General features: G+C 35.6%; 1 protein-coding gene across 7 annotated transcripts in view; it reads left to right on the top strand.

Moving 5' to 3' along the window:
- CLSTN2 (calsyntenin 2) overlaps positions 1 to 22,851 on the top strand; it is a 342,914-nt gene that overhangs the window by 135,305 nt on the left and 184,758 nt on the right. For all 7 annotated transcript variants that reach the window (XM_083849241.1, XM_083849245.1, XM_083849246.1 and 4 more), the window contains one exon: positions 4,876 to 4,998. In XM_083849241.1, the coding sequence (XP_083705367.1) occupies positions 4,876 to 4,998 (123 nt within the window). The remainder of the gene's footprint in view (positions 1 to 4,875; positions 4,999 to 22,851) is intronic.

Here is a 22,851-nt window from a genome sequence, read left to right as displayed (position 1 = left end):
TGCAGCTCTGTTCACAGGCATTGTGACTTGGAAGATTTAATTATTAGAGAGTACGATTGCCTTTAGAAATCCCTGCACATGTCTTGCTGTATGGTAAACCAGGTAGTTGTCTTTTAGCTCTGTAGGTGCTCAAGGGTGGAGTTTGTGTACCTGGAGTCATGCCCATAGGAAAGGTCTTTAGGCAGGTTGCAAAAGAGCTTGAGGAAGGCATTTGTTATTTGTTTTTCCTACTGCTGATGTATCGATGTTTTATCTGTGATTTTGTTCTCTTGGTTTCTGCTGCAGAGCTTCGTGGGCACCATTTGGTGCAGGTGTTAAGTACTCAGATGGAATCGCAGTTTTTGAGTGAGTTTGGCACATGGTGCTGGCTGTTTTTTTTACCAGATGTCAGGTGGCAAGTAGCAGGGTGGGTTTTTGAGTGGGCTACCTGGAGGGGCCAACACCCAGGCCACTTCACAGAGCACGGCAAAAGGGCACCAAGGTAGAATGAGGGGATTTGGCATATTTTTTTCAGATTTTTTGTGTCTTCCCGTTGTTCTCTGTGTTCCTCTTACTCCGTTTTGGCTTTTGTCCTTGAGTTGGCTTTCAAGACCACGTTTCTGGGGGCATGGAAGTTCCTGCAGACTCAGGAGTTTGTTTTTCTTTTGCCTTTCTTTGCTTTGCTCTTTTTCAAGCCACTTGCATTTGCAGATGCAGCACAGAGTGGCAGTTTTCTACCAAGATGGGTTTAATTAAATCTAAAAGCTTGTAATCACAAGCTTTGGTGGGACAGACAATGAAAATGCAGTGCAAATGATGCATACAAATTTTAATGAATTGACCTCTAACTGTAATTAAGCAAAAAGATAATTGCATTATCCTAGATGCTACAAATTATTTACATTACAATTTTATATGGATGACTAACAAAGTATAGGAAGGGGAAGCAAGATTAAAAAAACAAAACACAGCTTTGGTATATTTCATCTGTATGCCTTAAATATCTGTTTCAATACATGAAAGCATGGTACTGATTTCACCTTTTACCCAGGTAGACAAATTCAAGGAAAAGATATCTGTCTGATCAATCGAGAGAAATTCTTAAATGTACCGCATATATCAGTCAAATACTTTCATTTTGTTTGCAGATCTTTTGTTTTAAAACAACAAATAAATGAATAAAAGACAAACATTTTTTTCATTTTAGAGTTATTTTAAGGGTGTGCTGCAACTTAATAGAGCTTAAGAGGAAAAGTAATTTTCTTTTTAGCTCTTATCTGCTGAATTTTCCGCTTGTTTGCTCTTGAGTTGTGCTTGCTATATAGTACACTGCTCTCACAGTTTTTTAATTTTCGCATATGAACCTGTATATAAATTTCTGTAATCATTTTTAGCAAATGCAAATCCAAAAATTCAGTTTCCCTGTCACATTCTTTTATATATACCTGATAACTGTATGCACTATTGAGAAATGTTGACGTATTTTATTCTGGTAACAATTGCTACCACTTCCATTTTTAAGATAAAATGCAAAATTCCCTTTAGTTTATAAAGTTTATAAACATTGCAAAAATGCTGATGTTAATCTTTGTCTCTAATAAACACCGTGTATAATAGGGATTATAAAATCTCTTACATGATATGAATTTCATTTTTCTTTTATATTTCTTTTCTATTTAAACATGCCATTTCATGTATTATAAAGTAGACAGCATGATAAAACGTTTTTGCTCTGTTTAAGTAAATGCAGTCTGGCATTGCTGTAACTTTAACCTAAAATTTTGGCTATATTACATTAACTGAGAAAAGAATGGACTTTTAACATAGATTGGGGGACATTTTAAACTAAACATGGATCAAAAGGAAAGGCATAACTCTGTGTGTGTGTGTATATATATACACATATAAAAACATATTCAGATATGACTTTGTGTGTCTGTAATAAAGGTAAAGTTCTTAAAAGATCCGCTTGTCTCATGGGCTTTCTGTAATTTTCTGCCTATTTTATATATGTCATCTAAAACAAATTCTTCCCCTAAACATAAATACAGCCTGGTTATGAATGCCTGTCTATCTCAAATTTCTTAAACTCTTTTTCCTACAACACTAAAAATAATTATTTGAAGGTCAGAGCTAGAAAATTGGAGGGTAAAAGGAAATTCTGCTTATGTTTACAGGAAGTCCTGTTTTGAACAGATCCTGCTCTAAGGAAGAATTATTAAGTGATTGAGTTGCATGTGCTGTTTTTATTTCAGTACGCTAACATTATGAAAGTAGAGAAAGAGGAGAAATTTCATGTTTATAAAGCAGGCATTGCTAGAAAAATATCTAAATTGTATTTAAATGCGTTTAATTCTAAAGTATCTTGAAATCTGACTAAGTAGCTAGAACAGGACAGGACAAAACACTTTTGAAAAATCCAGTTACCACAGGATACACGAAGCTTGTGTAGTCATAACTATTCATTTGGAGATGTTTGTAACAAGAGCTTGTAAATAATTATAACTTTCATTGTATTTTCCTTTTATTTTATTGTTCCTTTTTTTCCTGCTGTACTGCTCCCCAAGGTGTAGGACTAAATTGTAGCAATTGTTGCTAATGTACTTTCTCCTCTTCCTACCCCAATGTAATCTAAGGAATTATGTTGCTGTCATTCACTTGACGGTTGTTATTGCTCATGGGATACTAATGGAAAAAAGACTTGCAGAATTTCAGTCGCTGAATACTGTGACTCTTCCTTAAGCAAAAGTGTCATTGAAATTATTCTGCAGAATACATTGTAGGAGCAAGGAGTTTGTTGTTGTTGTTTTGTAAGATCTCAGGCAATTAACAGAACCAGCAGGAAAGAAAATCTGGATTTGGTTCTTTTAGTTGCGTAAGGGCTTTGCTTTTCATGTAAACTCCTATTTACTCATTCATTTATTGTTAAATTGTATCTGTATTCAATCAAGAGATGGATTGTTATTTTGTACTGCATATATCAATCAAACTCTTTCAGTCATATCAGAATACAAGTGGAGCATATTTGTGTATGAATGTTTCTGTTAAGAAATTCACATATAACAGGTACAGAATACTTCAACTGCCCTGCAAACTGGAATCCCGCATCCCATACAAAGCTCTTAAATTGCGTCCATCACTTCCCATATTTCAACATCAAGACTTTTGACCTTCATCCCATTACATAAGCTTGCCAATCTCTCTTTTGGCTGGATAGTCATTACAAAAATGAAGAGATTTGAGTTCCCTGTTTTCCATTTCGCCTTTCAGTGACACATCCCCAGTTTAATCTTCCCATTGCTTATTTTTTGCAAAAATGGGCAGAAACACTGGGAAGATGAGTATACCTTCCTTTGAAACAATATATACTCTAACATATAAATTAACTGAAAGTTCTCATTTTAGTTGTTGTAATGTAGAATAATTCATCTTTAAAAGAACTCAAATCATTCTCCCCAGCTCCACAGTTTCCTAATGATTAGAGCAAAGGAACAAGAAAGAAAAAGAATTGCATTCAATTTGCCATAAATAGTGTGGTTTTTTTTTTTTTTTTGTTTGTTTGTTTGTTTTAATTGTCCAATTCTTCACCTGTCTTTGGTGTCTGCAGCTATTTTCTTATACTTTGAAGAAGCTGTTTGGGACAAACATTCTTGTTTCTTGCTCATTCTTGTCTGAGGGTTTCTGCAGAAGGCAAAGGTTATGGTGGGGGTTGTATGTGTGGGGGGAGATTGTGTGTTTTTGTTTTTTAAATGGCATTATTGTAAACAATCCCACTTGGTCCTATTTGATTTTGTTTTAAGTGTCAACGCTCCATCTTTTGTTGAGGTGATTTCTGTTACTTCACCAGATATTTTCATCAGCATCTGTTACACACACCTAAAAAATATGTACAAAAATTATCTTGTATCCGGACTCGGTGGAAATGTGTTTGACAGTGCAGCGTTCCCTGATATCTGCCGTAGAACTTTCTTTAAATTGCAATTTGTTTAGGCGAGCACCATTGTATTACTTCTGTAGGAGCTCCAAAAACATAGAATTCGGATTATAGCTGTGGAAACAAAATGCTATTTATAAGCATGGTGAAGCTATGCCTGTTAGAAAATAAAAAGGAAAAGCAAATTGAATTATCATTTTTTTTACTCTACAATAAGTAGTAGATGGTGAGAGGGAGGCATGAAAGGGTTCAGGAATAAGACAATCTGATGATGCATAGTGTATCCCCTACTTGAAAGGTGTTTTTTGTGTGATCCTGTTATGTACTTCAAAACTAGATATCCTAACATTCAACAGCAATGTTTGAGGGACAGGTTTTTCAGTAAAAATTCAGATCCCATTTACGTATCACTAGAGCTGGTTGAAGGGAAAAGAAGTGGTTACTTTGATTAGTGATTAAAATTAATATATTTTTTTTCATCTACAAGGTGCAGGTCATTTTAGATATTTTTCCACAAACATTAAATGAGAAGTTGACTGGGAGTCCAATATTCTCACCTCCCTTCTGCTTACCTCTAAATCTTGACAAAGTTGTGTTTCTTTGGACATCCTTTCTCTTGCATCAGTTTTGCAGCTGAAAACAATTATGTCAAAAGTGTCTGACCCTAATTATGTCTGACACTTGGGAACACATTAAAAATATTTTGAAAATTGGCTTTTTATTTTTGGTGTCTTAATTGGAGGGACGTCTGTAAGTGTTGTTTTCTTGTCAGTGAATTGTGGTACAGTATACAAATAATTTTGTTTTCATATTTGAACATTTTTAAAATCTTGGGATCTAGTTAGCAGATTTAGAGTGCTATTGGATATATATTAAATGATTTCTCTTTTTAAAAAAATAGTAAACTAATTGTATGGAAACATTAATCAAATTAATTAGGCATACTATTTTTTCTTCTCTAGTGAACAAACATAAACCCTGGATTGAGACATCATACCATGGAATCATAACCGAAAATAATGACACTGTAATTTTGGATCCTCCTCTTGTTGCTTTGGATAAAGATGCACCTGTTCCCTTTGCAGGTAGGAATATGCATTAGCAGTAGCATTTAAGCTTATGGACTGCATTATAAAGTTATTAGCATTAAGGAATTAATCTGTGGTGCAGGAAGAATGTAATCTGAAGGATGTGTTTAGAGGCTGTATTTGAGTACTCAGGACTTGACCATAGACCCTGCAATGAGATGTCTTTTACAATGAACGTGACTGCTCATTTGTTGTGAAGCAGAAGTGATTATAAACAGTGTAAAACAGCAGGCATGCACTATCAACGTTTTTTAATGAAAAACACAGGTATCATATAATTAAATTTGAATTCACTTTTATAGAAACTAATCATTACAATTGCCTAAAGTAATAATATGTAGTTAATTCTGTTTAGAAGTAACAGCATTTGTTCTTCTCTTCCTGTTCCACTCCATGACCTAAACCTGGCTATAGCCAAATTATGTGACAAGTATTTAAAGGTGCTGAAATCTTATGTTAACTGCATTAGTACTTTATAACTGTTAAGACTTGGGCAGAAAATTTAATGGAGATTTTGAAGATTTTTATGAAGATTACTGTATGCTAGATGTATGTCTTACAGACGTTTTACGTTTATTAAGCCTATTTTCTTGATACTTATTCTGTCATACTATATACTTAAGCAGCAAAGAGCACTTTTGCACATCAAACAAATTTTCTCTTAAATTCACTGTTTCATTAAGAATATTTGTTTTAAGGAGATGGGAAAATGTTAATGCTTGACAGCTGTACTGAGATCCTAAAATGATGCTTTTTAAAAAAAAAAAATATATTGTTTAAGAATGTTCATCTTGTATAAGGAAAGGAACTGAGGAAGATGAATATCCTTAGAATGCTCTTGTGGAATACGGTTATAATCAGTAAGCAGTAAGTCACAGTACTTGGTCCAAAAAGCATTTTACAGCAGCATCTCAGAATTGTTAATTAGCTATTTTCCCCCAAAAGCATATACTGGCATAAACTCATTCCATGCAAGACAGGGATTCACAAATGTTTTTATATACTGAACCTAATTTTAATATCAAGATTGGCCTGTGACTCATGGTGCCCCCCTGGTTCTTGGTTTTGCAGAACTTTTTTCCTCAAATATATGTGCAGGGAGGATATTCAGTGGAGAGGACTCGACTGAATTCAGTCAGAGGTGAAAGCCTCAGGTAGCATATATACATGGACACAACAACCTGAGCACCAAAGACTGTTGTCCGTATATCAGTTTCTATGGCACTGAGTTACCTGTTAATGGAGGCATAATCAATGTACATTCAGAGATAAGTAGACAAGCCCCTATCTGGGACATACTAATTATAATTAGGACAGGAGTATTTCATAGAAAGATGCTCAGGATAAGGTATCTTGATTCTTGATTCAGTAACTACTATTTTAAGCAAAGGAAAAAAAAATATTTTTTTTCCAAATTATTTTTTATGCATTTATCAAGAAGCTACTGTATTTTAAAACAAAAACTGTGGAATGAGACTTCAAATGATAAGCTGTTCTCTGTGGTCTGGACTATTGCGTCCAGTTCTGGGCCCCTCAGTTCAAGAAGGACAGGGAACTGCTTGAGAGAGTCCAGTGCAGAGCCACAAAGATGATTAAGGAAGTAGAGCACCTCTCTTATGAAGAAAGGCTGAAGGAGCTGGGTCTGTTTAGCGTGGAGAAGACTGAAGGGTGACCTTATTAATGTTTATAAATATGTAAAGGGTGAGTGTCAGGAGGATGGAGCAAGGCTCTTCTCGGTGACATCCAATGATAGGGTTCCACGCGTTCCCATGGGACCTGATCTAGGTGTACCTGCAGGGGGATTGGACTAGATGATCTGTCACGGTCCCTTCCAATTCCTAACATTCTGTGGTGATCTCTTCCCACCTAAATGGTTCTATTGCTCTATAATGTATTTGAGTAATTTTTTTTCCTTAATGCTAACTTTCACATTTATATGCAATTCATTATTCCAAATGTTTGTGTGAAACAGCAGTAAACTTAAGTTTATTTCAGCAAGGATTTCATCTCTCTGTGAAATCTTCAGCTACAGTTATTTAGGAATAAAGATCAATTCATAATGAAAATATATCCTTTTCGTTTGTGTGCAGTCCATCTCATTTGCTTCTTTCATTTGCATTCCCTTGGGAATATTACAGAGATGTTAATCATGTGCTGTTTCCACTGATACTTCTTCAAACTGTTTGCTGACTTTTTTTACTATTTTTTTTTTAATTTAACTTCTTCATTTATTAATTCTATTAATATTTTAAGAAGCACTATGGGGTCTGGGATGGAAAATACTTGGTGTGTATCTCTGACATTAATATTTCAACTTATTTCCAGGTAGTAATGTGCTTTTGACCTCATGATCTGCAATCCAGATGTAACATTATAATAATTATTGAACCCTTAATTTCCTCAAAGGGCCTGGATTCCCTGTCTGTTTTGAAATACCTTTGTGTGTTTTTGTTTTAAAGGTTCTTGCCTTTTTAATTGTTGGAGTGCTATTTCTTCTTATTTCTGTTTTCAATTTACTATTTAATATTATGTAATTTTATTTGGCTTCATAACATCCATAACATTATTATAGGTCTTTAAGTAAAATTCAATTTGTGTAATGTGTTTAGCAGGAGCAAACTGAAAATACGCACAGCTGTACACATTAACAGTATTCACTAGCTCTACATTTAATAGTATTTTAATGTGGAATTTCTTCTATGGCCATATTTTGTTTAGGTGTGGGAAACTTCTATAATGTAATATATTGGTCTTCAGTGGTACAAGAGAATCAGAGCTCCAACTGTACCTTCCCCATTGCCCTACTAATATTTTTTTTTTGTATTTTATCCACCTATTTTAGAAAAGTTTTTAAATTTTTAATCTTTCAAAAGACTTTTCCATGAATTGGTTTTTAAAAATGGTCTCAGATTCAAGAATATATCAGGGCAGAGTTTCTGATCTGTGCTTGGATATCTACTCAGATTTCCTTGGATAAATTATATTAAGCCTAAATGTATGTCTTCTTCCTCTGGAACTACAGCTGCTGCAATAGTTTACTTGCAGATTGTTGGCTGTTCACCAGTACTTGTGTTGGCTTATATAAGTAGGCATTTGTTTTCAGTAGTACTAGTATGTATGTAAAGAAACAAACTGCCTACCAAACTGCTATATATCCTTTCAGATTTCATCCGGGTATAAGTTCCATAGAAACATAAAATTCAAGTAAAAAAAAAAAAAAGCTCTGTTAGCCATCAAGTTGATATTCCTAGGGAACACCTCTGTAGCTGCATAGCCAGATGTTATGTGGACAGTGTAATCTTTCTTCTTTTCTTCATGCTTTCTCTTTTAAGTGCTCATCTTCCATAAATGACAGGCAAATTACAGGGTTTATCATTACAGGGTGACAGGTCAGAGTAGGTAAAATGCACAGTTAATTCTATACATTTATTTAGTTTATACATATATGATACTATGATATATTCCATATTTATATATGTGTATTCCCAGTGAGGACATAATCCTTTGGGAACCATGCCAAACTTGTGGAAGTAAGGAAGTGTGGAAGTCCTTGCATTTATGGCCAAAGTAAGGACAGCTTTGGAAAAGAGGTGCACAAGTGTTGAGGCAGAAAGTGTTGCATCAAAATGAGTGCACTGGAGCCACATGTCAGAGAATATAAACCTCGCTGAGTTTTGTCTCCAAATTAAATCCACATTCTGCTTTATAAAACAAAGTTATATGGGATATCTGTGGATATGCCAACACAGTGGTCTAAGATTATAGTGATGACAAGATTTGTGCTACCAATAACAGGTGCTAGTGGAGAATGAGATAATGCTATTTTTTCTACACAAGAAAGCACAGGTCCACTGTACTGCCCTGGCTTAAAGGAACCAGGAAGGGCTGTTTGTACCACTTAGTTGAAGATCTCTTAGTTCAGCAAGAGGAGCCTGGAAATAATGCAGGTTTTCCAGCACTGAGCTGTTTATTATCAAGGATCCTTTGAGCAAAGTACAGATTGCATTGCCCCTGTCCATTGCCCTGGTGCACAGGTGGCTTACACACTTCATATGTTGCATCTAAGCAAAATTTCTTTCACCTGATAGCTGCTTTGTTACTAGGAACAAAAGCAGAACTAATTTATTAAGACATATTTGATATTCATCTGTGATTCTTATCTGCCCCCAGTGGTTCTATTTGTTTTCTATACCTGTTCTTATGTTCTCAGTTTTTAGTTAAAATGTTAGTTGTGGCATAGTCTGGTCTTACTTTTTCTGTTTTCTCTTATGGAAACTTTAACTTAGTTATGAACACATTTTAACAATTTTTTCTCCATGGCTACTGAGGTAAGTCTTTTATTATCTGTCTTGTCAATCCATTCTGGTAATACACACATTATCGTGCATGTCAAGTCCCTGTTCACGGAGTGGTCACAAGAGAAAATGCCTTCAGTCCGCACAGTTTTTTTCTCCTTTGTCATATTTTTGAAATCAAGAGTGACGACAGGAGAAAGAGATCTGTGTAGCTGCCACCTCAGCAGGTCTGTGTTTCCAGGGAGGACTAACAGGAGATTTAGAAAACTTCTAAGCTGGCCTGTAAAAATGCTGGCTGCCTGATATGATCAGCCTCTTTCATGACTGGAGCGTGAAGAATTTCACAATATTGCAATGAACTGTCTTTGGTCTTAAGAATTTATTGTGAATTGTGCAATAATCAGTGTATATGTAAAACTATAGTTCTTAGAATTTTCATGGAATTAGTATGTTCACTTTTTATTTTTTATTTTTATTTTAATTTCTGTTTATTTTCAATGCAAGCACATCTTTGCTGGATTCTAGTTTTGAAGTGAATTTTGAAAATACCATAGTGAATGGTTAAATGCCATTAACACCCGGGATGCAGCCTTATGCAGGGTACCACAAAATAACCATGAAGAAACTGCAAGTCCTGAAGATACAAGTTAAGCCTAGTCTGTCTTAAGCAGTATAGCGTTTCCTGTAGAATGAGCTTGCTTACTCTGTAACAAAATCCATTGGAAGAATCATAAAATAAGTAAAACAAACCAAAAAAAAAAAAGCCTCTTAAAAAGAAGGAACATAAATTTAATTAGACTTGCACCAACCTGCAGGTTCAGGTGGAAATCACTTCTAGGATTTGACTTTCAGGCTTAGGAGTGGTTTAGCTAGAAACAAGGTGAGATCAGCTGAGCTGATTTGACAGTGGTCCATTTCTGTGATGGTAAGAAAACCTCACAAAATGCTGGAGGATTTTGGAAGGCTATTTGGAAAGGACACCTGTCTATATTTTAATTACAGCAACACTGTTTCATTAGTACTGTGCAAAAATGGAGCTGAAAGGAACCTCAGGATATCTTCAGTCCATCCTCCTACCCAAGGCAGGACCTATTACATCAGTGTCATTCCTGATAGTTTTCTGTCCTAACCATAAAAATCTGTAGTGACAGAAATGCAACAGATTTCCTGGGCAGTCTCTTCCACACTGTTGTGGTTTAACCCGGCCGGCATCTAAACACCACACAGCCGTTCGCTAACCCTCCCCCCTCCCTCTCTGGGATGGGGGAGAGAAACGGGAAAGTGAAGCCAGTGAGTTGAGATAAAGACAGTTTATTAAGACAGGAATATAATAATAACAATAATAATAATAATAGTGATAATGATAATAGTATTACTAATAATAATGTGTAAAAAACAAGTGATGCACAACGCAATTGCTCACCACCCGCTGACCGATGCCCAGCCTATCCCCGAGCAGCCGGCCCCCCACCCCGGCCAGCCACCCCTATATATTGTTTAGCATGACGCCAGATGGTATGGAATACCCCTTTGGCCAGTTTGGGTCAGCTGTCCTGGGTCTGTCCCCTCCCAGCTCCTGCTGCACCCCCAGCCTGCCCGCTGGCAGGACAGAGCGAGAAGCTGAAAAGTCCTTGGCCTGGTGTAAACACTGCTCTGCAACAATTAAAACATCAGCATGTTATCAGCGCTCTTCTCATCCTAATCCAAAACATAGCACCCTACCAGCTACTAGGAGGAAAATTAACTCTGTCCTAACTGGAACCAGGACACACACTTTACCATGCTCACAGTTTTTTGTGATGCCTAACCTGAACTTTCTGTGCTGCAATTTTAGCCCATTAGTTTTTGTCGTATCCACCATGGATAGGCAGAGGAGATTATTGCCGTTCTTTTGTGCAGCAACAACCTTTTATGTCACTCCCTGAAAGCACCGTGAGCATCTTAAACAGCACAGGAGTTTCAGCTGTCCATTGTGTTACTGGTAGAGAAGGGAAGCAGAGAAATAGGAGGTGACTTTGAGAGCAATGAGATGATGAATGCCCTTTTCACCTTGAAAGTGAACAGCCTGACTCTTCATTGTATCTCCATTATTAGGCTGATACAATTGCGTGAGTGAAGTGTGTTGCACTAAGTATAAACTGGGTAATTTTATCGCCGTAAGTTGGACCCATTCAGTCTGAAGCTGCTCTTACGCTCTAGATAGATTTACAGATAGCCTTTTTAAAAAAGGTCAGGTGTGTGTCTTACTAGCTCTGCAAACACAGGTACTCTGTCTCAGAAACAATTGCAAATCAGACTTCTTTTGCAGATGGAGTCCCAGTCTCTGACAACCATTTTGGCTTTGCTAAAATCACTGTAAAGGATGAGTAGACCTTCCAAGGAAGGATGTCTGAATATTCACTAAGCTACAGACTACATCCACAAACTCTCCCGAATCATCTTTCTTATTTTAGCAGCTCACAGGAGTGTGTATTCTGAACAGCACCACAGCTAAATCCAGTAGTTATCAGTCTGCTTACACCCAGGGGTTCGAACACAAAATCCTATTTCTCTGCTTGAAAATGTGAAGCGTCCATTCTTCTTGTTTGCTTATTTGCTTTTATTGATAAGCAGCGGCACTGGTAACAGAAACAGTCTTTTTGGTACAACGTTACAAATAGGGAAATTATTCTTCAAATTGTGTCTCGGAATACTGTCTTTTTTGACTCTCACTATAGGCAAGATGTAAAATATGCTGTCGGTTTTATAATGCCCAGAATTTGTTGGTGTTAAATATTTCACTGTGAAAGTGATGCATGATCAAAAAATCTGAACTGTAAGTTAACCCATGGAGTATTGCTGTCATTTGTAATGAATGTAAAATTCAAAAACAGAAGTTTAAAAATTCAGCAGGTGATTTATTAATGCAGTTTAATTAGTTACGACTGTAGCCTTTAAAGGCAAAAATAGAATCTCATCATTGTGATCATGACCTAAGGTAGAATAAAAGATTGGCAGCAGCACAGTCAGCTCAGCTTTGACCTGAGGGTGCTGTTTGCCATCCAGTAAAGTTAGGGTGATAGATGCTCAGACCTCTGATTAAGAACACACCAAAAAATCTCACTCTGACAGTGACCTCTGTTGGTTAGTCCCTGAAATTCAGAGGTGAAAGTTTTGTTTTTTCCTCTTGAAGTTTTTGCCAATTAGGCTTGATAGCCTTTCATATTCATTTTGACAATACTGAAAAAAGTAGGTCACATTCATGTTTGAAATGAAGACTAAAGGTTCAAGAACTCAGACTGTTCTGATAAAGCTCTTAGTAGCTTCTGAGTGGTCTGTCATTGTAGGAGTATGTGGCTAGGAAGAAATTCAGTCTTTAATGCATGAACAGTGAGGAAAGGTGCTTCTGGCAGACAAAAACAGTAATGAATGAGAATGGTGGAAATAGACTTTATTTACTATACCTAAATATGATAAATTATGTGAAGCCAGAAAGAAGCAAGTAAAGTAACCAAGTAATTATGGTTTGATCATATTCATTTTGGCTTTTAGGCTTATGGAGAGGAATAGAATTTTTATACTTATTGCTTTGAAGTAAATTGGAACTGTTTTGAATAGTTTTTTTTATAAATAAAACTTGATCTTTGTAAAATTCGGGCAGAATATTACAGTGGATGTGCAAACGTACATGAAGACACGGACAGAATTTGTCATTTTTTGGTGCTGCAGTGTCACGCTAACTAATTAATCAACTATTTAATTAAAACAGGTTATTAGTGAAGTTGCCAGGAAAACAGCATCTGTCATTAAACTTCTGGGCTAGAACCAATAGACCTGTAGGTCCCAAAATTGGTAGGTACGGTTAGGCTCTAACTATGGATATAGATTGTATCACACACCTTCTTTGAAACTAATGAAGCTAATGAAGCCTTGTTGTATGAATACCTTTAGGTTTAATCAAAAAAATCAAAATTTCAACAGCTTGTTAATGTCACTATCAGAACTATGGCTAGTGATTACAAGATAACCCAGTCAAACAAACAGACAAACAAAAACTTCCTTAAAGAAGAAGCCAAACGATTCTGTTCAAAGTAGCAAAGTTCTCTGTCAAATTCAAATGAATTATATTGTGGGAATTACTGTTTCCTGCAGCCCTGTCTATAACAGGATACAGAGAGATGCAGTTTTCTTTCTTCTGTTCCTAACACCTTGCAAATTCCTAAATCCTAAAAAAAAAAAAAAAAACACAATAATGTAGGAATCATAAATTTTCTTAATCAGATCTAAATGTATCAGACAAATTTTACAGAAAATACCAGAAAAGCACATTCACAATGACCCATTTTTTCTATGAAATTATACTGTTAGTCATAGTATACTTACCTTTTTGACATTACAGTATTTTATGTTTTCTAGAAATGGGCCATTAATTTTAATGCACTTCCTTTTTCTTTGGTGACCATTGCATTTGACTTTGACTTGCAAAGCTAGGTATCCATCCAGGAAGATTCACATTTATTACTAAATGTTTTGGCCAATGCTTCAGTTATGGAATTTCAGGAATTTCAAAGTTTGTTTAAATTTTACTTGTCTATTTATAAAGGTGTTCATGTGACTATTAGAAAGTTAAATGGAAACATCAAGAAATTTTTAAACTGTCAACAATTCTGAATTGACAAAAATATGTGCTATATCTCAACAAACTGGTGAAGATAATACAAGGTATATAAAATATCACTAAAACACCTTTTTTAGAGACATTTCTAAGAGATGTTAAATCTTGAATCAGTAGATCTAATCTCAGTGGTACTGCAGCAATTCGTCCTCTGTGCTGACAGTATCCATCTGTAAGGACACAGGAACATACAATGTCTGTAACCAATCCAATTATCTGCTTATATTTATGTATGTTAAAACAATATATCTGAATTAGCAGATGAAATATGAAGTTATTTCAATGAACTAGGCCTTTAAAAAAAAAAAAAGAAAAGATGCAGAAAGTAATTTATTTCATTGAGGTACCGTTTTAACCTATGTTTCCTTCACAAGAATGTGAGTTAAGATTGACTTGCTTTTGCAAAGTAATTTTCGCTATGTACTTAAACATGGATTCTACACACTTCCCTAGCTCTCTAAAATCAGTGGTGTTTTCTCAGCTCTGAATTTAGATTCTGAATGATACAGGAGAAGCAAAGTACCATAGAAAATACATAACATTTTGCCTCCTATGTTAAATGACTTCAAACATTTTAAAGTGGGACTTTCGTGATCTGAAGACACTCCTAAGTTCATGTAACAGATTAGTCAGCAAACTTATGATTTTAAGAATATAATTTCTATTTGGTAGTAACAGTCTCATGCTGATTTAGAGCACACATAATACAGTTAAATAAATATTGGCCTCTAATTTCTTTGTTTTGGGGTAAAAAGGGCTGAGGAATAATTTTGTTGTTATAGCATGAGTGACACTGAGGGCTGCCTTGGGTTCAAAGAGGCTCATCCCTTCTTAAAATCAATGCTTGCCAAGTATGTGTAAGCAGATGGAAATAAAGTGACAAATATCCACTGTAGTTAGATGTCTTCGTTATTGTGCTTGCAGTGAATATCATAGGTGAATAAGTTCTGGCAATTTCAGGTGCAAATAAGCATTTTTAAACATTTGTTGATATAAATTCAGTTACTTGAAAAGTGACAATAGCAAGCATAACTCAGAGTCATGTAACTTGGCAATGAAAAGGTTGAAACAAACAAGAATGATACTAGTGTTAATTTTTTTCTTTATTATTTGGTATTCCAATTAAGTAGTCAAGTAGTCATCTTGATCCTTCCATTTTTGCTTTCAGGGGTCTGTCAACTTGGGCATTAAAAATTTGTGGCCATCTTTCCTTCTAGTACTCCAATAACCTAAAGGACTCTTAGGGAGGGCTGAAGTAAGTAGTGTGAGGGCCCAAGGGAAGGAATAAACTACTACTCTGAGTCTAATAGTACAACTTCCACTTGAATCTCTCTTTACACTTTCATTCCTTCCTTGGTCGGAGCAATAATGCAATTATATCTGCCTCCTTCAGCTCTTTCTGTGTTTCCTATGCTGCCATATCCTTAAGTGAAGAATTATGAATTAAAAAATGAATCATTTATAAAGGCATGAAGTATTAGTTATGCAGGTTCGGAATAATCTTTATAATACAGTGAAGTTTCAGTAACATAACAAAGTGGATTTGGAATTTTCACCACTTAGAAGTTTACCACAACAAAACTGGCACTACAGGATTCCAGTTTGCTTTAAAAATAAAATCAATAGGCTAAATTAGTTGGAAAAATGACATGTTAAAATGTATTCCCCAGAGTAGAACTACTGGAGTTAATGCAGTGCAGAAGAGGAACATGCGGTTTGTCCAAAGTGGTTTCTAAATATTAAAAGTAAACCAAAAAAACAGCCTAAGTAGGTCATTATTTAATCTTTAGAGTTCATTTTGCTTATTGATCAGCAATTGTCTTTGGGGCTCTCAGATGTTCTCACCATCTTTCCTTTAACCCAGATGTTTTCCAATCACAGCTCCATCAGTGTTGTTTTACTGGACTGGAATAAGTTCTCACAATAGTCTGTAAGTGCAGCTGCTTCCCATCCTTGCTAGGGCAGCCTAAAAAATGCATGTGATGCTACTTTTATGAAGCAAGAGGGGGAAGGAGAGTACAAAGAATTCAACTCTGGGCAGGTAGTTTAGGGCATTGATTTTCTACTCAAATTTCCTGCTTCTGGCTGTGTGAAGTGGATCAAACCAATTTGTTCTCTTGACCTAGGATTTCTGCCACTGTCCTATCTACTGTGTGTTTAGACTATAAAAAAAGTTATAAATGCTTGTGTCTCAAAACCAGGCAGTACTGAACATAGTCTTTTGCAACACCAAGCACAAGAACGATTTACTCTCCTCAGATGTCACTCTTTTTTCCTCCCATAATCTTTTCTGATATGTATGTACCATGTTTGGAGTAGGTGCAGCCCATACAATTGGATTAGCGTGGATGCTGAACCTGAGCTAACAATCCTGTTAGAGATGTATATCATCATGGCTGCACAGCTCTGTCTGTACGGCTGTCATGGGCACCAGCAGCTCCCTGGCAGTGAGGTAGGCAAATTACCAAGAAATTTCATTACTTGAGTGCTTACTCTTGGGGTTCTGTTATGTGTAGAAGAAAATAAGTTTCCTCTGTGTGTGTTTGTTTGTTTGTATTGTTCATTTGTTTTTACTGAAAACATGGAATAAATTAGATAAGCTCATCGAGTAGTTTTCTATCTACTCTTGGCTGTTATAGATTTAATATAAAGAGGTAGAACAGATTTATTTACTATGAAAACACAGCTCATGATGTAAAGAAACAAAAAAGTGTCTTCAAGGTATTTTCTTCTCACGTTAAATGCATAGGGAAGTGTCACTGGGAGGTTGTGAAGGGTACTGATCCCACTGAGATGCAGGGAGACAGCAAGAAGCTGACGGCAATATTGCAAGAATTTGCTGTTCTTTTTAAGAACACGTATTAAGAACAACGGGGCTACTACTATAAAACCTAGTTTTTCATGTTTCTGGAATTTTGTTATAGGAGAGCTCAAGAGACTTCAAAAAAATAAATTGCCTATATTAGCAGATACCTGCTAATTCAGAGAGGGTGGATGGCCCTAATGTAGCCACAGCATGTGGAAATACTAACAATGGTAAAATACAGCTGATCTGCTCACTTGTTGGGATCCTTATTTCAGCTGTTGCAGTCACCTTTATGTTTCTTGTGCTGGGTATGAGAAGGACCTTGGCAGAAAGGAGGTGTAAGTTGCCTTTTTCTCTTAAATGGTTAGCTCCTATTATTTTTTTGTGGTGCATCATGAATTTACTATCCACATAAAAGACTGTTCAAATTGGTTTCAAAAAAAAAAAAATTTAAATCTTGTCTCATTAGGTGTTATGGTACACAAAATAGATACACATTTAATGCAGGTAGTTTGCAAGCAAAATGTAGTAGATAACTGGAGTCTTGAGGTGAGGTTTGCTTTTCTCTTTTTCTGCTTTGGTACTTTGAGGCTTTTTCCTTGTAGACTATTCTGTTTATTCCACTTTTCCTGGATAAAGGCAACTGTGTAACTGCACTATGCAAACTTAGTAAAAAAAAAACAAAAAAAAAAAAAACCATGAATTTAAAGGAACAGAGGCAAAATGAAAGTTGAATCATGGCCATCATAACCAAAAATGTCGTACTAATTTGGAAAAGAGAAGTTAAATATAAATGTACAGAAGCAATTGGGCCTGCTTTTATACGGAAATCATCATAATGATGCTGATCAGGAGGCTGGAGCACTTTCCCATGAGGAGAAACTGAAGGAATGGAGTTTGTTCAGCCTGCAGAATAGACAGCTTTGTGGGAAGATAGCAGTAGCCCCCCAGCACCTGTTTAGGAGGGGACTGAGAAGATGGAGCTGGGCTCTTTATGGTGGGAGAAGGAAAGACAACAAATTGAAGCTAGAAAGGTTTGTAATGGACATAAGGCAGAACTTTTTCACCAGGAGGACAGTCAGGCATTGGAGCACCTCCATCTTGATAGACATTCAAGGCTTCATAGAGCCTTACGTGACCTGGTCTGACCTGACCTCCTAGCTGCTCCTGCTTGAGCAGGATATTGGCCTGGAGACCTCTGAGTACCCTCCTGCCTGAATTGTCCTATGATTCTATGATGTTAGATGTTTTTTACTTTATTTTACTGTATTTTTTCAGAAATGAAATTGCTAGACAGGCTTTGGGAGGACACTTAAGCTTGTGGTAGCATTTTATTGAAAACTCAGGGTGCTCACTTTCTTTGGATTCGGAGAGGATGTCTGTGTTGGCAATGACAAGGCCACTTGGTAAGGGAAAGGAAACAGAAGATCTGTATAAAAGTGACCTGGCTGAAGGCAGCTAGCAATGTTCTTTACATTATAGTTGATTCTTAACTTAGTCATAGAGGAGGGCAACAAGCTTCACTATATTGTGTAAGTCTTTCTTTGTTTTGAAATGATAATTTTATTTCAAAATAACATACTTTTAAAAAGGAGCCATAGCTTTCTGTGTAAATGGTTCTTTTTACTCTTAACTAGTATGGCTACATTGAATACACACAAAAATGGAGGCCTAAAAAGTATGGTAAAAAAAAAAAATAATCCCTAATGACTATTATTTAACTTCTTTATGACTGAGCCATAAATGCCCTTTGCGTGTCTTGGACTCGTATAAAATTCAGAAGAAAGTACATTGAGGACAGTTGACAGCAAACTGGCTCTTACAGTTCACTCTTATGGCAAAATGTCCAGATTGTATTGAGTGAACACCTTGGCAACGGTTCATATCCAGATTGCATTACCTTGTTCTGTGTTGACTGTAATCGCATAATAGTCATGAAAGGCCAGATGTCCCTTGTGAACCTTGACAGTGAATATCGGCTAAATACTTTTTTTTTGTTATTATCTCAGTGTGTTTTTTTTTAGTACATCAAAAATAAGTAGACACTAATATCAGACCTCTCTTGCTATTTTTAAATGTGATAACTTATGATATCTGCATATATAATACAGTTATACTTGCTAAAATATTTAAATTACAGTCTTTAAATAGTTTAATGCTACTTTAGGAAGAAGCTGCATTGTTTGCCTTTGATTCATTTAGGGCTTTCAATTCTCAGTGAGATTTAATTTTCTTGTTAATTGTTCTTGTGAACAAATTTTTAGAGGTGAGATTATGAAAGAGATTGGTAGGGATTCAAACTTGTCATGCTGTTGGACATCTGTGTTTGTTTCAGGTTAATTGCAATATACTCATTTACTTTTAATTTTAAACAGCTTTGGTAAGAAAGATTTTATTACCGGATATAATGGACTTTTTACTGCACATATTCTCCCTTCTGGCTTTTTCATATTCCTTTGATCTTCAGAAATTATAGATTATGAAGTGGCAGAAGAGCAAAAGTTTAAAAAATACAACAAACCAGACCACCACAAAACAAACAAACAACAATGAAGGAGCCAATGCTGACAATCTTGTTGCTGGGACTATGACTTGATCTGTTTTGCAATTAAAAGCGGAAGGGGAAAAAAAAAAAAAAAAAAAAAGCTTTTCACTAGAATTGTAAGATGCTAGTTTCCAGAGTTGCTGAGACTAGCCTCTGACTAGCCTTGTGTCAAAATTCCAAACAGATATTAAGCTATACACGGGCTAGCAGTATTAATTTAATAACAAATCTAAGACATTTTTAATTGAAGAAACAATTCAAAGCCAAAAGAACCCCACAATTAGAAATACCTAACCTTATCCCAGATACCTGGAGAGTCTCTTAGTCTTCACAGCTTGGGTTCTTTGTCAGTGGCAATAGGCTAGTGCGTGGAAATTTTGCTTTATGGTTTGGGATCAACTTCTCCATAAAAATGAAGATGGATGCATCTGTATTAAATGGATCAGATAATGTCATTTAAAATATGTTCTCTGACATCAGCATGACTCTTGTTTCTCAGACTAAAAGGTGATGTAGGGAGGACAGTTCCTGAGCTGGAAGTTAACCAGTTTTTGAGCAGTGGGGTGTTGGAGAAAGCTCCATTCACTGGGTGGGGAAAGCAAGCTCCTCACAGCTTCTCTGATGTGATACCTAAAATTAAATGACCTAAATACTCACCATTTCTCAGAAGAAACTGGACTGGATTTAAGATCCCCTTTGGTTGTGGATGTATGGGGAATTTGGGGAATTTATTTGAATGAAGATTATGTTTCATGAACTAGCAACTGCTATCTAACTACATAAAACTGGTAAGAGAATTTACATGGAGTAGTAAGAGGAATGGAATCAAAAAAAATCTGAATTGTTTCTAAAATTAAAATAAAACCAACTTAAAATTAAATTGCTTTCAGAATACTTTAAGGTACGGGAGAAAATTTTTTCATTATTCACAATTGACGCGGATGTGGCAATTCTCTTGTAATTGATAATTATTGCAGTACTGACAAGTCATCAAATGTTCCTGAGCCTTGATGCATTCCTTCCTTGAATCTGTAGCTCTTAAATTCTTTTTGCAAGAATGTATTTATTTTATTCTAAGACATGCTCACTGCTGAACATAAGCCTCAGCTCTCTTCTATGTGCTTCTTGTTTGCCCTTCAAAGAAAATAGATGGAGATTTTTCTTTACAGTTTATTTTGTGCCAATAATTGGTTCAATGCACAATATACCTATTCACCCTGTAGGGGACAGAAAATCTAGAATATATTTACCCAGTTAGTCACTTGGTTGTTTATTATGTACCATTGTTGCTATTCCGAGCAAGTAAAACATGGCATTAATACTGTGCCATTAGAAATAAATGAAATGCAGTAGGATTACAGCAAGCCTGATTATGTCACCAGGAAGATCTATATCTGCTAGACTGTTCTTGGCAATGGAAGAGATTATTCAGAATTACAATACTTGGTCAAATATAGCTCCTACCTTGTAAGTTCTTATTTTATAGTTCTCTCTATATCTTATCTAGTTAACATGCATGGAACACTTAATTACATCTTGATGAAAATTTGTGATAGTCAAACAGGGTTTCAGAAATACCTTGGAAGGAAGTAATTAAGCGGGGATAAACACAAATGTTTAGCACAAATATACGTTTTTGCTGCTTGGAGTCAGCAGCTATTCATATTGAAAGTATTCTGTTGGTTTACTTGAAAGAGTCTTATGCAAGACAGGTAGAGACAAAAGTGTTCTGTGTGAAGAATGTAGAAGTTAGAAAGCAACATCCAAGCAAGTTTTCTATAAATCTCGTTTCTTATTACAAAGTCATTTTCTATAAGGTGTAAGGGTTAACTGCATACAAAATGGAAATACCTTTTTTCTTTGGCATTGCTGCACAAGCAATAATGTAATAAAAAGCAATAATGTAGGCTCTGTTAAACAAGAATTTATGACAATCTGGTAAAATAAGGAAGTAGGTTGGAATAAGGAATAATACCTTACAATCACATCACAGACATCTTTCAGACAGGAAAGATGCCTATGGAGTACTAGCCAGGAGGCTCTTTTGAAGCGCTTTATGTTGTCCTAATTCTGCTCCCGATTATAGAAGTTTTAGCTTTTCTTTTTGGTTGCCACCTTCATCATGAGGGGGAGGGTCAAACAGAAATTTGGTGAATATATCATTAGTGGTAGTCTTCTGCAGTCTTTTACACTCAGCCACATCACTGGTGCTGCAGAGCCCTTGTTGCCATCTGCTCCTGCTGTGATGTCAAACACAAGAGCTGCCCAGCTAATTGGCTCAGCCGAGTGTAATTTAGGAGGAGATGCTAGTGGTTAGCAATTTCACATCATTTCAATACACTACTATTTGTGCAGCTTTCAATCATCTTCTTGATGCCCTAATCCATTTCTTTGGATAGTTGATCTCTCTCTTGATGTCTCCTTGTTTCAGTCTAATGGATTGTAAATTGGTTTGACTTTTTTATGCACTTCCATGACACTGAACTTGGGGGACATTCTCTTTGTACTGGAAACCCATGAAAGCATGCATAAATAAAATATAGGTAGGTATATTGCACACGTTTATGACACACATAATTTTTAAAATTTCTCTTTTTCTCCTTCGGACAAAATTAAACCTGCATATGCATTTTGAATACATACACACACAGACACACACACACACACACATTACACTATCTTGGTAATATAGTAATTCAGATCATAGGTTAGTTTCCTTCACTTTTAACATTATCTTATATGTTTAGATTAGAAAATAATACAAGGATTGAGAGGAAAAATAACTAGTTCTGCAAAGCAATTAGTTTTTAGCTACTTGATTGAGTGTAGCTCTAACTTATTGGCATGAAAGTAACATGGTGATATGCCTACTGAAAAACAGTTTTATATTATCTTTGAATATGTGAGGGAATTGAATTTTCAATTTCTTATTTTTAACTCATTTTAAAAAAATCCTAATATATATAATTTTCTTTTTTATATTAGCTTCAAAACAGGAGAAGTATTTTGGATAGATGAATGGAAGCAATAACCAGCCTATTATAGAAATCATCTCAGTAAGAGTTGCTTTTACAATTTAGTTCATTATTTTAAATAAATTTTAATTCCTTAAATTTATTTAAATAAATGTAATTTAGACATTTAAATTTATTTCTATCACATTATAAAGACATGTAAGTGCATGTTATTCTGAAGTAGTAGATACAACTAAAAAACACAATATTTTAGGCTTAGGTGTTCTTTTGGAATAAAGTCAGGGTAGATCCCTCTTTAACCAGCTGCTAAAAATAAAATATTTGAGAGGCTTATTGGTTGGCTGATTGATTTGTTAGTACATCTGACAAATTTAATGGATGTTTCTGACAAGGTTTAAGCTCCTTACTGAGATGCTTGCCTTGGAGATGTTCCAGGTGCACTAATGAAAAAAGTTATGAATGAAGACAAGAACAGTTAATGTATTTGATGAGGAATCTGGAGTACAGAAATTACATGAAATATAACACTGTAATTAGTGAGCATGCTAGAGTTGAAATGATGACAGTAAATCAAC

The sequence above is a fragment of the Anser anser genome, assembly GCF_964211835.1.
Source record: "Anser anser genome assembly, chromosome: 9".
NCBI classification, from domain to species: Eukaryota; Metazoa; Chordata; class Aves; order Anseriformes; family Anatidae; genus Anser; species Anser anser.
This window is presented reverse-complemented; position numbering and strand designations above follow the sequence as displayed.